General features: G+C 32.8%; 1 protein-coding gene across 1 annotated transcript in view; it reads left to right on the top strand.

The window, feature by feature from the left end:
• The window catches only part of LOC129216925 (sodium/hydrogen exchanger 10-like), a 72,137-nt gene extending 56,667 nt beyond the window's left edge, over positions 1-15,470 (top strand). Inside the window, exons 18-22 of the mRNA XM_054851142.1 lie at positions 1,606-1,809; positions 7,271-7,399; positions 8,163-8,360; positions 10,391-10,543; positions 15,278-15,470. Coding sequence (XP_054707117.1) covers positions 1,606-1,809; positions 7,271-7,399; positions 8,163-8,360; positions 10,391-10,543; positions 15,278-15,295 — 702 coding nt within the window. The 3' untranslated portion in view covers positions 15,296-15,470. The remainder of the gene's footprint in view (positions 1-1,605; positions 1,810-7,270; positions 7,400-8,162; positions 8,361-10,390; positions 10,544-15,277) is intronic.
• The last annotated feature ends 686 nt before the right edge of the window (positions 15,471-16,156 follow it).

Raw genomic sequence — 16,156 nt, 5'->3', positions numbered from 1 at the left:
ATAATCCCATCATTTTTTGCGATGCTCTTCTGTATCCAGGACGGGGTTGTCCTATTTTGTCCACCCCGAAAAAAATCGCCGGGAAAAGCCTGGAAAAAACTGTCCCAGACAAAATGTCATTTTGTCAAATGTCCGGACAAAATGTTATTTTGTCCACTTTTTCAGTAAACTGAAAGTTTTTAGTTAAAATTTTGAAGTTTGAAAATAATGAATAATTATATAGATTCTTCCTATTCAAGTTTTATTTTAATATAAGAATGGCTTACATAAATGTGTACATAAACAATTGATTATAAAATATTTTAAAGTGAAAATGAAAAAAAGTAAGGTCAGTTGAAGTTTATGTAAATGTGTATGTAAATCAAATGAGTGTTAATAAGTTATAATGCATGTAATAGCATTTGTAAAAACAAACACATCAGCTGTAAATTTTAAGATGTTTATCTGTGATATGGCGGTTTATTGCCCATAATAAATGCATTTATAAAATTAAAAAGTAGAAATAAAAAGTTTTTTTTAAAGGTTGGAGTCTCAAAACATTAAAAATCATATTAAAAAAAAAGAAAGAAAAGAAAAGAAAAACAACTTCATATTAATAAAAGAAATATGTTGACATGAAGGCAAATCTGTTCTTGCAATACAAATACAAATGTGATGATCAGCAACAGGCTGTATCAAGATTAATATAATGCTGCTTTAAACTCTGAATAAAAATAATGTCTGATATTGTTAAAAACTGAAAACAAAAATTGCAGGCAGCGCGTTCCAAAAAGTAGAGGTGTGATGGGAGAAAGTGGTAGTCCTATTTGGATTCAGGTGGTCATTTCCTTAATAATCAGAAAAACTGATGTCAGAAGCATTTTGATCGTTTTTTTCCCACGCAGTTTTATCACACCCGAATCCCGCCTCACCCTTTTTTTTAGAAAAAGTGCTTATTCACTATTTAAAAGAACTAGTTCTTTAAAGTGAGCAATTCACTCTGATCTGCTCACTAGACTGAACTGTTTTGTCCAGTACTACATCAGACTATTTATGTGTAAGGATAAATTGTTTTTGGGAATCCTTTAGATTACATGTTTGGATATTAGAAAGAATAATTTTACTTTGCTTATGCTTTTCAGATAATTTGGATAAGTGATGAATTTATTACGTTTTTTTTTAATCTTCGATATGTCCTTTTTCTCAAGTAAATACATAGGAAAACTGAAAATTCTAGTCATGAGTACATGAAAAATTTGTGTTTAAATGAACAACAAACTTTCTGTTGAATGTGTTTTTTTAAAAAAATGACTTTTCAAATTAAATTTCAATTTCTTCTTTTGGAAATAATAATTAATCTTATCTATTTAATATTGTCCAACATTCCCTTACTTTATTCTTAATTTGCTCTTAACCATTGGTTCAGGTCAACGGGAAATACAAAGATCAATCTCAAAATTTCCGTTAGATTTTAAATCCTACGTTTAGAGTCATTCTATTTGAAAAGATTTTCTGTCTTAGTATGAACCTCAATTAGAAACTAAATGTGTTAAATTAATGTATTTTTAGATACATTATTTATAGTAAAAAATGTTCATATTTCCTGCATTTTTCCATTTATCTTAGGTAATAGGATGGAAATCAGAATATGAAAGTTGGAGGTCTCAAACTGCCAATAAGCTTCCAAATACAGATTCTTTAGCTCTATTTAGGAAAAGCCATAGGGAAGAATTTTGTGATTATCTGACTACTTCAGATACCATTGGGCTTTTAGGATTTTTGCAGAAAACCAATTCTGTCACTACAGTTATTTGTGAGAAACATTCCGAGGTATTTTATTTATTTATTTATTTTATTTTTTATTTTATTTATTTATTTAATTTTTTTTTTTTTCTCTAAAAATTAATACAAAGTGATACATGCAGAAGACTTCGTACCAGAGTACTGACTATTCCTGGCAACCTGTTTTAAATACCTTTAACCTTATGAAAATTGCTATTTTTGAAAATATCCTGGGAGTTAAAAAATGTGAAATGGGTACTAGTTCTACTTAAGTGCAATAGTTTATCCCTTCAGCAACTCACATTTTAACAAATTAAACAACTAATACAAATACAAATAGATACTGAATCATATTATCTCTTACTCTACTTTCCCCAAGACTATCATAATTATCCTTTTAAGTCTAAAATCACAATCTAAATTTGCAAGTGTAGTTACCAATATTTATGTAAGTTTAGGACGCGGAGCAGCCACTAATCTTAATGGCACATACAAGTAAATTTTAAATTTTATTTTGGGGAAAGTTAAGTAAAATGAAAAGTTCTAATGGAATAATTTCCTGAAATAAAATGTATTTTATTTTCAATTTGTGTATTCTTAAGGACTTTGTTTTATTATAAATGTATAAAAACCAAGTTAAATCAAGAACATTTAAGTCAGATATTCCCAAATGGTAGCAACACGGAGTAAGTCATTTATTGGTGACAAATGTTAAATATCAAATTTGGATCATGGAAGTAGTTTGTAAGTTTGATGAGCTAGTATGAAACAGAAACTGAGATTTGGGGTGTATTAACTAACTAATAAGAAGTTTCAATCTATTCAGTTAGCATGGGCGCCCAAATGCAAAATTCTAAGGGGGGGGGGGCTCAGAACTTTTCCCAATGGTACAGATTAGAGATATCAAAATTTGACATTTTTAATAACTTATTCGTTGATCGATAGAAAAGAAATTCTTTTACATTTTTGCAAAGAAAAAAGCCATAAAAGAAAGGAAGTTCTCATCTCAAAAGGGGGGCTTGAGCCCCCCTTTCCCCCCTATATGGGCGCCCTTGGTCAGCAGTGCAGAAAACAAGTCACAAGCCCAATATAATGCTCAGATTGAAAAGAAAGGGCTATTATGACTTACTCCAAAAGAGTTATTCTTTGATTGTAATCGGAAGATGCTGCCCAGTTTGAGAAACCCTATAAAAAAATAAAAATTAGAAAAAAATGGTGAAAGTTCAAAGATGGATCTTACTCAGTATGTCGCTCGTTTGGAAAAAGAGCGCCACAATACAAAACTTTTAATTTTCTTTTTTTTTTCCACTTAAAGTGCTTCAAATGGCATTATTTTCTTTGGAAAATAATGACAAATTTTTTGTTCTAATATTAACCACTGGAGAGCACAGCAAATTGCGTGGAGAGTTAGACTTCAAACATTTCTCCTGTAAAATTTCATTTCTTCGTATTGTAGCACTCTTCCATCAAAAGATGTGGACTTGATTTCAGACTTAAAACACTGAAAGGTACAGTTCTGAGCAAACAAAAGTCTAGGAATTTTATTCAGCTCTTTCAATTTTTCAATAATAATAATAATAATGTCGATGGTATTAAATTTTTGTTGGCTGGACAAGTTATTCAAACCTCAGGCTAAACTTGAAATAACAAAAAAACTACTTTACAAATCGAAATATAAATAAGAAATAAATACCTTTGTGCAGAAAAGTAAAAGAAAACATTTTGTTAAATCGGACAAATTTGCAGAGAATTGCATGCGTTTGTTTCCGGATGACAAGGAACCCGAAAAACATGTTTATGCAGTTCTCTGCAAGTTTGTGTCATTTAATGTTTTTTAGTGATGTAAATGTTGTAAATAGTTTGTCATAAGTTAGTGTGTAGTGGGGTAAATAATTGCAAAAGAGCACTTGATTTTCACTTAGAATTGATTGATACATAAAATGGAGTTTAGTTGTGCGCAGAGCTCCAAAGCATGTTACTGGATGTTTCTTTTATATTTAGTTATACAGTGAAACTGCTATAAGTCGAACTTCGAAGAGCCGAAAATTTTGATAAGCCAAAGTGAATCTTTATTCTCGTCTAATTAAATGGGGAATTAATGTTATTTATTTTTGATTAGCCGAATTTCGAAGAATCAAATTATTTGATAAGCCGAATTTTATTTCATGACCGTCGTTACATTTTCCTTGCTAACGTAACTCTATAAGTCGAAGTCGGGTCCCCCCCCCATCATAGTATGAACAAAAAGAAAGGCTAAATTTACAAATTGAGTGGGGTTTTGTTACAAAAGAAAATTAACATTCAATGAAACACAGATTTTATGGATTTGTTACAGTTGATGATGTAATTTAAGTCACAGAGAATTCACCTGGTGAAGATATTTTATGATGCGTAGGTGAAAATAGCATCAATGTTTCTGGTGTTGAAGAGAAGTAAGGACTTGAAACAGTAATAAAATTACCTTCTTTTCAAAGCATTAGAAAAGCAGCAGTATTGTGCATTTTCTGATTCCTTATACAAATATACAAATACAAAAGTGACGACCAGCAACAGGTTCTGGGCCCAGCTAGACTGATCCTAGTCAATTTACAATCCCCAGTGACAGGGCCGGATTTGCAAGTGTGGAGTAGAGATGAGTTCAGGCTCATTTTTGAGAGCCCGAGCCCGAGTGATATTATCTCGGACCAAAATCCGAGCCCGCCCGAAAGAAACTTTCTTGTATCAAAAACCGAGCCTTCTACAGTCTGACCTGATCTCTCTGTTAATGAAAAATGTTACGTCAAATGTTCTTCATAAACAGAGAAAAGTTTCTAAATTTTCTTAAATTGCTCCACTTCAAATGCATTACTGTATGACATATTGCAATAGTAATCGCAAAAAAATGCTATAAATAAGCGTTAATTAATTTATTTATTTGTTTTTTTTTTTTGGGGGGGGAGGGGTAAATTTGACCTTGATTGAACTGATTTAAATGTTCCTTTCATTTTCTCACTGTAGGAAAATGTTTATTTGCTTTGAATTTGTATGGAGATTGGCGATTGAATATCTGTGCTTGAGCCCGAGCCCAAAACCTATTTTTGGTTCGGGCTTGGGCTGAGCCCGTCTCATCTCTAGTGTGGAGGCCCCAGGACAATGAAGGAGTGGACGCCCCTAATCAGGGTTCGAAAAAATCATCATATTTTTCGAAAATATCCGATACTTTGATATAATATCCAAATATTTTGATACATATGTATATATATCCGATATTTTCGACCCGTGAAAGTTAGGGTATTTTGTAAAAATTTTATTGTGGGGGCCCCTTTGTTGTGGAGGCCCCGGGGTAGTAGCCCCGCCTGCCCTCCCCCCTAAATCCGGCCCTGCCCAGTGAAGATCAATGGCCCTCTTAAAACTATCTACTATCTTGCTCATTACCACCTCTTCCGGTAAGCTGTTCCAAGGTTCCACCACCCTGCTAAAATAATAATTTTTCCTAATATCCATATTGGCCTGAGATTTAAATAGCTTAAAACAATGACCCCTTGTCCTGTTTTCAGTGCTAAACATTAGCCCCGTAACATCTTTCATTTTAATAAATTTAAACAACTGAATCATGTCCCCTCGGTCTCTTCTTTGCTCAAGACTGTACATAAGGGCTAAAAATGTACAGTCTTGAGCAAAGAAGAGAACGAGGGGACATGATTCAGTTGTTTAAATTTATTAAAAGGAAAGATCTTATGGGGCTGAAGTTTAGCACTGAAAACAGGACAAGGGTTCATTGTTTTAAGCTACTTAAATCTCAGGCTAACTTGGATATTAGGAAAAATTATTATTATAGCAGGGTAGTGGAACCTTGGAACAGCTTACCGAAAGAGGCGGTAATGAGCAAGGGAGTAGATAGTTTTAAGAGGGCCATTGATCTTCACTGGGGATTGTAAATTGACTAGGACCAGTCTAGCTGGACCCAGAGCCTGTTGCTGGTCGTCACTTTTGTATTTGTGTTTGTATTTTTAGCATTCTAAGCCTAGAATCGTAGTCTAAATGAGAAAGTCCATTTATTAGCCTTGTAGCCCGCCTTTGAACCCTTTCCAATACATTAATATCTTTCTTAAGGAGACCAAAACTGAACACCATACTCCAAATAAAGTCTTACCAAATTTCTATATAAGGGCAGAAGAACTTCTTTAGATTTGTTTGAAATAGATCAATTGATAAACCCAAGCATCTTATTGGCTTTGTTACTAGCTATGCTGCACTGTTGACTGAACTTTAAATCCTGACTTATTAAGATGCCTAGATCAGTAACTTTTTCTGCCTGACTAATGACTGAACCTTGCAAATAATAACTTGTACACTTATTACCGTGCTCTAAATGTAGCACTTGACATTTCTTAACATTAATAGCCATACCCCATTTCTCAGCTCACTCCGTAATATGATCTAAGTCCTCTTGCAGATGATTTGCTTGTTCTTGATTTTCTACAGCCCCCATAACTTAGCTACCCTTTGTTCCTAAATGTATTGATAACAGTAGTTACTGCCGTTTGCCTGTTTGCCTGCCCACGGGAGAAAGTTTACGTTCTTCCGTGGGCAGGTACAGAACAGTAAGTACATACCACCGACTTCCTGCACAATGTTGCGAAAAAAGCAGTTACTGCTACTTACCACTGATAAAAAAAATGCTTTTTTTCTGCGGCAACCAAATAAACATGTTTGTACCATAAAACTATAGCAATATAGATATCAAAAATGCAAAAAAATGAAAATCCAAAAATCTGCAGTTACTGCCGTTTACCACAAATGTTGTACACAAATCACTTTTGTTCCATTTTTAATTGCGTTATACATTGCTGAAAATTTGCAGAGGAACTAGGAAATCAGTCCTACAGTAGTTTCAATATAAATATGATTTTCATTTATTTTTATTAATTTTTAGCTTTGATTTGCACAGACAAATACAGTTTTACATTGCCAGTGTTGTTTTATTCAATTTAAGCAACTAGGAACACTAATATAAAAAATAAAATTAACTAAAGTAATGCAAAAAATGAGGAGCTTATTTGAGCTGTGACAAAACAAACTTATAATGCCTAATACCTATATACTACTATAAACTAATATTAGTATATACACCTATAAATTAATATAAGTTTATAGGTGTTTATATATATAAACACCTATAAACTGCATTTCCAAAAAACAAAAAACATTGTACAAATATGGTTAAATAATTTATAAGAAATTTTGAAAGATTAATCGTACCCATTTTAGTTTTCTTGTAATTATTCCATTGGCCCGTAACAATAATCAGAAATAATATTGCGTTAGCCTTTCCATGTATGCTCAACCCCCTTCAGACCCTGGACTATATGGGGTCACCTTGACTTAGGCCCATCACAGACTTCCTTCTAGAATTTCTTTGAAACCTTACTTTTATTTACTATAATTGAAGTTATCACTATCCTATTTTGTGACGAAACTTTGTTTTAAATCAAGATTTGTAAGTTGAAGATGTCTAAATATTTTGCAGCTAATTAAAATCGAGTATTCCTTATTAAATGATGCTGAACAGCAATGGAACAATTTGATTTACTCTATGTGGAGGAGCATCAGCATAAAAATATGTTTACCAATATTGAAAAGACAAGAACGTTACAAGGTTAGTTTTTCCATCATAACAATTTTTTATGCAATATTATTAAACTGATATTTAACATTTAACTCCTTGAGAAAATTAATTAATAGTTTGCTGAATTTATTTAACAGAAGTGACATGAACATGCTAAATCAGGTTTAATATATTTACATCATAAGAAAATGTACTTAGCATATTCCCTTTTTCAAAAAGGCGAACCACCAATGATTTCGAACGCTGTTCTGTATCTCTTATCTTCGTGTATTCTTGTCAGAAATGAATTGAAATTGCATAACAATGCAGTACAAAGTTAAAAGATCAGTAACTAGCTTCTAGCAGAACCTAATATGTTTTATTTAAGCTAAAGGTTATAAGAATGTGATTATTTCTAAACTCTGCAACTTGACAAAATACCGTCTATTAAATGTGTTATAAAAAAAACCCTTTAAACACTAGTTTTATGGATGTCCCTTGTCTATTTTATATTGCAAATTGACCTAACAAAAGAAAATAAATGAAGCTTTGAGCATGCACCTTGTATCATCAGCTTACTTTTATAGTCATTAAGCATTCTCTTTGGTTATTTTAGACGAAAAATAAAGTATTTCTCTGTGTAAGTTATATTTAGATTTACTCCCTTTATTTGCTTGATAAAACTCTTAGTTCTTGAATGTCATTTATTCAGCATAATATGGTCCATTTATAATAATACTAGAAACAGATCCTCAAAATGAAATTTGAGTTCCTTCCTGAATAAGTATTTTCATTGTATTTCTGTTTTTTACAGAAATCTTCAGATGATAAGATAAATTCACGTTTGCAAAATGGAATTTTACCAGCCTTAAGAAACGTAACATACTTTGATGTACCATCAACAGTTGAAGACATGCTTGTAGTGCAAGGCAAAGTAAAAGACTTTTCCAGCAGGAAGCTTTTTACGGGACCAGCTTACATTCCTAGTACATACAGAAAACTGCATTTATTAGTAAGAATTTACTTCATTTTAACGAACTTCGAAAAGGAAGCAGTTATCAGTTCATATCAAATTTTTTTTTTTTTTGTCTGCTCATAGCATCTCTGTTAGTGCACAAATTTTCATGATTCTTTTTTAAGCATCTTTCTAATATATTTTGTCACTCAAATTCTGAGGCCTGTTTTTGCTTATTTCTCAGCAGCTGGACCACATGGAGACTTCGGCATTTCACTAAATGATTTGTGTGTGTAACTAAATGCTGAATGTTTACCTCTAATATGTAATTTTGAAGTTAGCTTTGTTATATCACTACGTTAATTCCTGTGATAAATTCTAACTGTTTTTGAAATTTATGTTGTGTATGATTGGTTTTTGAAAGTTGAACCTTTCAACGCGGGCGGCATGTTGCATCTCAACTCTAGAAGTGATGTGCCGGTTGCGCCATTGCAGTTGTTAAAAGACTCGCACATTTTGCTTTGGCAGTAGTTACCTGAAGAGTCGGTGCAGGTGCACAGAGATTTGTTTACACATTATGTTTTAGTTACTTAATAAAAGCGTTCTACCTACATTTTATCAATTTACGTTTTTAAACATACAGTCCACTATTATTTAACCGAGTGAACCTCGCCAGTTAGATTTTCAACATGACTCCGATTTTACATTTTTGAATTTGGAACGTTTTATATCACTAGTCCGACAGAAAATGTAAAATCAGGGTTCCACTGCATCAATAGTGTTCAAAGAATAACATTGTTTTTTACTTTTTAGAGCAATTTCCAGTTGCATTTTTTAAATATATTTTATTCCAAAAATATTTTTATTACTAAAACGATTTGATCTATTTTTCTAAATTATTCCCTGGAAAATACAAAATCCTCAAGCTGTACTATAGCTTGTGTCTTGTTGGTGTCAACTGTTGAGATACAGTTATCGTTAAAAACACTTGAAAAAAGTTATTAAGAACATTAGCAATATCACTATCGTCCTGAATTGAAATTCCGTGCTCATCAACTAGTGGCCCAATATGACTATTTCAAACTTTCCCCGAATTAGCGTGTGCAAAAATCCTCTTAGGATTCCTGTTTATGTTATCTGCCAGTCTTTGCTCCAACTCTCTTTTCTGAATCCGTACCAAATACTTAAATTTACGCCTTGCCTTACAATATTGGAGCCTATCTGCACTGTGACCTGTTTCTCTAAACCTATGAAAAGCAGCTTGCTTGTAATTTAGAGCGTCTTTAGTTTCCCTGGAAACCACATTGGCCACATTTTAGTGTTGACAAATAAATTAGTATTACATGATTTGCCTCTTTTAAAAACATACCTCAAACTGTATAACAGACCTTTAGTCTCGAAGAAGACCTTGATTTTGATCAGAGTTTCAAAGATTTTACAAATCACTAAAGTTGAACTGTAGGTTTACCTGCTTTGCATTTTCACTTTGTAAGAGTAAAGCAGGATTTTCTTGAAGAGCTGCATTAAGTTAAACAGTTTGCGAGCTTTTAGCAGTTCCTGTGTTATAAGAAGAATTGAAAGTAGTTAAAATAAAATCCACTAATTACTCTGCACTTCCAATTAAATCAGGTCTTGGAGCTTGAATTGCTCTAAGGTTTTTCAAATGAAATCAAACATACACCCTGAAAAGCACAAAAGTCTCAAGCAGTATGATAGCATGTGTTAAATGTTAAACACAGTTTCTGTTGAAAATGCTGGAATCAAATATTTAGAACATCAGCAATGTCCTCAGTGTTTTAAATTAAATTTCTATTTTCATTGACCAGTAGCACTACTTGACTGAGTGTTTCCCTGAATTAAAATAAGAAAAAAAAACCTCTTATAAATTAGAGTTGTGACGATCTGACATACTACAGACCTGTGATCTTAATAATATGCTTGAATATAAAATTTTGTTGAAATACATTTTACAAAATAACGAAACAAACTTTAAAATACAGGAAAAGAAAAAGCTATGTTTTTGCTAACTTAATCTGATTGTATTCTGTTGCTAATTTTATTCTGTTAAACTTTTTGAAAATTTTTAGGACAACAGCAAAACCAGACCAAAAGTTGTCATGCTTCTGTTATTAAATAGAAAACTTGATACAAATTGCCAGCATTGGATTGATGTGAACAATATTGGACCCAAACCCATTTGTGATCAACACAATTTGGAACATTCTAGATCTTTTACAAAAGTAAGTTTTCTTTGGAAATAGACTGTAATTTTTGGTAGAAATGCCGCATCCACATTATTGCTTCCCTCGAAAAAAGTGTCAAATTTTAAATGCTAAAAAACGGAAACGCACCACTTCAAAATGAAGATTAACTCATCTGTAGTCTATCAGAGTTGAAAATGCCCATTTAAAAGCATATTAAAAAGAAAAAATTTACAGTACATACTTGCAGATGACTCTATCCCCCAATTTACTAAGAAAAAATGGAATTCCGCGTTTAAATCCATTTCCGATTTTTGGAGGAAAATTGGGAATGTTTGACAGTTTTTTTTTTTTTTTTTTGCAAATAAGCTCTTCACAAAGAAAGAAAATGAAATTTTATATAATCATGTTTACGATCTAGAATGAACAATCATCATATTTCTGTATGAAAAAAGATTGTTTTCTCAATTTTTTAAAAATAGTTCATTTTTGCAAATTTATGTTATCTGTCTGTCTCTTTTTAACCTCCAGCATAGAAAGGAAGGGGGTTATAAGTTTGATGTGTCTGTGTGTTGCACTCTAGCGCCTAAATGGATGGACCAATTTTGAAAAAAAAAAATTGTTCGAAAGGAAGGTTGATCAAGAGTGTTCTTAACCCTTCAAGCGGCCGTGACGTAAAATTCCTTCACCCAGCAATGTATTGAAGAGCGGCCGTGTCGAAAAATTTGGCCTTGAATATTCTGCTTCGAGAACAGCTGCGGCGTAAAATTCTATGGAAGAATATTCATGGCGAAATTTTTCGACACAGCCGCTCTTCAATACATCGCTGGGTGAAGGAATTTTACGTCACGGCCGCTTGAAGGGTTAACTAGATTGCATCTTTGGATGACATTAACTAGTATATTAATTCAAAACCTCTAACAGGTTTTTCACAATTTTTGCAGTGAAAACATATTTTAAAATTTAGTACCAATATATATTTTTTTTTTGCGTCTGATAGAATGTGTTTGGAACTTCCATATTGTATAGAATTTGAATTACAGTAAACTCCTGATTATCGGCAGTCGGATTATCCGCGGGTCCTTTCACTTTTTTTTTTACGCCCTTTTATTATACTTGGCATGATTGTCATGGAGAAATCTGAGGCCTAGTTTTGCTTATACCTCTGCAACTAGACCACTTAGAGACTTCGGAATTTAACTAAATGATTTGCTTAATCTTAAGGTACAACTTAGCTCTGAAAAATTAAAATTCTAAAACAAAATTATTATTTCAGTTAGGATGGAAAACAGCAAATTTCATGTAATTTCCCTATTAAACGTTTAAATATAAAACCTATCGTTACAAATTTTGTTGCCTTGCAACAGTAATGTTAAAAGCAATCATAATGATAATTTTGAATCAAGGCTTCTCTGAAGCAGGCATGAAATTAGCAAGCATAAATCTTAGAGAGGAACAAGGATTAAATTTTAGTGCCAACTGCTTAAAGTTTTAGATACATATATAGGTTTTTCCCTTTTAGCACCGAGCATTTATATGAAAAAATAAGGTGAAGCTTCGTGAGGGTAATATTATTCCATTTCTGAAATACATTTACACTAAACAGATTTTAAAAAAAAAATGCCAAGCACTTTTCATAATGCACTCAAAAGGACAAAAAAGCTTTTCTGAGTCGGAAAGGACAATTTCAGAATTCCAGTAGTCTTCGAAAATTTCCAGAAAATGTCACCACAAACAAAGAAAAGTGTGGTTCTAGTCATTTCATACCAAACTTTCCCAAAAAGAAAAATATGCATGTTTCAACACTCAAAGTTATGATTGAAAGCTAGATAATGAAAGAAATTCTCTTTATGATTTGAGCCGCACTTTTCTTCGTTTGTGGTGTCATTTTCTTGGAATTTTCGAAAACTACAGGAACTCTTAAATTGTCCTTTCTGACCCCCGAAAAGTTATTTTGTCCTTTTGAGTGCATTATGAAAAGTGCTTGGTATTTTTTAAAAAATTCTGTTATTTGAAACTTATGATTGTGTTGTTCGCTTTTAGATTTTACATATATTTTTTATGTTCAATGTTAGTAGATGCAATGTAGCAATGTTTTTAGTCACAATTCATATGAATGTGTAAGGGTCATTAATATTTTTTATCTATTGCATACACTAAGTATCGTTTTTAACCTATTATTCGGATTATCCGCGGTTTTCGCTTATCCACAGTTACCGTGCCACCCTATTCCTCAGATAATCGAGAGTTTACTGTATAATGCTTTTTTCAAGCAGATTTTAAATACCGCTAAGCCTTTATTCAAGCAATTGGTAACCAAATTCATTGTTGGCTGACAAGAAAATTAAAAGCAATGATTTAAGATTTTTATCTGTTGCCATTTTCTTTTTGTTAACAAATGAAATACTTGTAATTTATTTTTAATACAGTGAAACCTCCCTTAACGGACACTCCCGAATAACGGACACCTCTAATTAACGGACATTTTTGCAAGTCCCAGTCCCTCAATATAGGCCATTCCATGTAATTCACTCTGAATAACGGACACTCCGAATAACGGACAGTTATTTCACAAAAAATTTCCTTGCGATCGTAGCGCTTCCGTTTTTTTTTTTCTTTTCACGGAATATTTTGGTAACTGCTTGCCTTACAAAGCTTTTCATCCTCCACAACTGATATTCCACCCCACCCCCGTCATTTCCTTATCACTGTTTCTTGGAATTAAAAAGGTGGTAAGGGGCAGAGGCAGCGATTGGGGCTTAAAAATTGGGGGCAGAAAAAAAAGAACTAAAAGGCATGGAACTTTTTGTGGGCAGCAAAAAATGAAAAAGAAAAAAAAGTCACAATTTTGTAACGGCTAGTTTTGAGAGTATTGAAGCAGATAAGTGAAAACTGATGTCAGCCTAACAATTAACGTACGTTTTTCTTCAGATTTTAATGAATTTTGTACACAATAACTATTCAAAAGTTAAGATAAAAAAGAAGAAACTGGGCGCTTTTTCTAACTGGGGCTCTCGGGAGATGCAATTGAGCAGACTGGCGCCGGTAGTAGTCGGCTTTATGGCGCCGTGGTTTCCTTGGGTTGTTTAATTTTTAGATATGAAAAAGATTTGCCCATATTCAAGGTCATATTGCCAACTGTCAATCATGCAATAGTGATACTCGAGATAAAATAAATAAATTAACCATAAAAAGTGTGTAGGGGGAGGGGGGTTGCTCCACCGAATCGCCGCCGTTGGTAATGCAAAAAAGAGATGTCAAACTGTTTTAACTGATTACTTTAATTGATTAAATGCTTTTTAAAACAAGTGTGTGCTGTCAGTATATCTTTATTAAGAAAAAACAGATTAATTACACTTGACGTAAAATGTAGTAAACCTTTCGCAATTGTTTCGATTGTGTTCTACAAAGGCCATTTGAATTCTAACAGCCCATTTTGAAAAAGGTAAATTAAGTAGTTCCTCCTAATAGCGGACACCTCCCAATAACGGACAAAACTTCTAGTCCCTTGACTGTCCGCTATTCGGAGGTTTCACTGTAGTATTAAGGCTTTTAAAAGGATTCTCAATTTTCACTCTTGATTCTACTTTTGCGACTCAGTTGGGGTTTTTTTAAATTTTTAATTTAAGACGATCACTTGTATTCTGTATACAAATATCAATAAAATATGTACAGTGTAAAAGTCTAGGTGTATCAAATTAGGGGTAGTAATATAGCTAGAAGAGAATGAGAAATCCAGCCGACAGAGAAATCAAGGAAATTTTTAGTTGGACTGGGTGAAAAACTGGAGAATTTTACTCTACCTGTCTGGTTTTCAGTTGAGGACTTGCAGGCTCATCCTACCTGCCCATTCAGAAAATTTCACATCCACATTGATTCAAGCCAAGGATATTCGCAAAATTTCACCTAAGTTCTTACCCACCCTCCAAGGGCATAGTTTATGAAGTTTTTAAGATAATTTTGTCTAATGAATACTGCAGATTTTTTAAATGGCAACAGACTTTGGAAGTCAAGGAATTCTGTTCTGGAAAGAATTTGGTAGAAGACTGGAAAATGTGTTAGTTCATCAAATGCAGGGATTATTTCCAACCTATGTTGGCTGCAGTTAAATACAAATGTGACGAGGCTCTGGGTTCAGCTAGGCTGGTCCTAGTCAATTAATTAGTCCTCAATGCAGATCAATGGCCCTCTTAAAGCTATACACCCCCTTGCTCATTACCGCCTCTTCTGGTAAGCTATTCCAAGTGATTTACGTTTTCACTATTGAAGCCTTATAAATATTTAACACATTTGAGATTTTCCAATTCATCAGGTATGCATCATGTTTTTATTAATATTTCCAGGTAATTAGGGTATTTCAAAATAGTTAGGGCATGCAAATATCGACACATTCAAGACCATGAATTAAAACGTTTTTGTTTTATTTTAGATTGATTTGAATGGGTGTTTCGATGGAAAATTTCTCGTTCCACTATTCCCCTGGATTTTGGAATTGTGTGTTGTTTTGTCAGTGTACAATATCTGATTAGTTTTAAGTTAATTTAGTGCACAAGAAAATCACTTCTGCTTGAGGTGTTGTGTTTTAACCTTTATTTCCTTTCTCAGTACTGATTTCGTTCTTTAAATGTATTTTCAATTTTAGTTAGCCTGCTTTCTTAAAGAATTTTGTTTCAGATATGAACTTTAATTTCTTCTTTTACTTTATTTGTGAGTTTTAAATTTTTTTTATAATATTTTATTTCATACATATATATATATATTTTCTTTTTTTAGTTCAAAAAGCAACTTTGAAAGAAAATAAGAATTTCATTTCTAGTAACGTCATCCTTTTACTCAGAATTTGAATTAGAGAAGAATTTTAGCAAAATTAAAGTCAAGATTCAGTTACTAGCAGCTTAAGTTTTATATTAGACATTGCTGTTCAACATGCAACCATAGCTGGGGCAAACCTAACCTGGCAGCTTCGTACTGGTGTGACTTTGATTTGTGTAGCCCTCACAATGCTGCCAGCTTAGGTTTGCCCCTATGGAATGAAATTCATAATAAATAAACTGCTTCATAGTCTTTGTTGATTTTACTTTATGCTATAACAATTAGGAAATTGTGTGTGTGTGTGTGTGTGTGTGTGTGTTTTTTAAAGAGTTTGCTTTTGTGAATGTGATTTTTCTAAAGGGTTTGTTTTCATGATTACAGATTTTGTTAATTGTTGCTTTTACAATAAATTATTGAGAACAACCTACTGGCAATTGTTTGAAATTGGAGTATCAAAGAAGCCAGCCTAGAGTGCCAGTAAGAGTGTTTAGCCTAGTTAATGCTTTATTTCAATTGAACCTAAAGGAAATAAGCGCTTGAAGTGCAAAATATCCACTTTATATTATGAAATTTAGTCATTGCTCAAGCTTACGGTAACAGTGTATTATGATCCAACAACAGGGTTCGTACGCCCTTGAAAAACCTTGAAAAGTGCTTGAAAAAGAAAAGTTCATTTTCAAGTGCTTGAAAACCTTGAAAAAGTTTTAAAACCTTGAAAAAGTTTCTTAGTGCTTAAATTCTCTCAAAAATCAACGAATTGTGCTTAGAAGTTTTAAAAAAGTATTTCACCAATGCAATTTTCTCAACATGTGTTCAGTATGCAACATCGCGAAAAATTGC

This window comes from Uloborus diversus, chromosome 2 (assembly GCF_026930045.1).
Source record: "Uloborus diversus isolate 005 chromosome 2, Udiv.v.3.1, whole genome shotgun sequence".
Taxonomy (NCBI): Eukaryota; Metazoa; Arthropoda; class Arachnida; order Araneae; family Uloboridae; genus Uloborus; species Uloborus diversus.
Note: the sequence above shows the minus strand (reverse complement) of the source record. Positions and strands in the feature narration are given on the sequence as shown.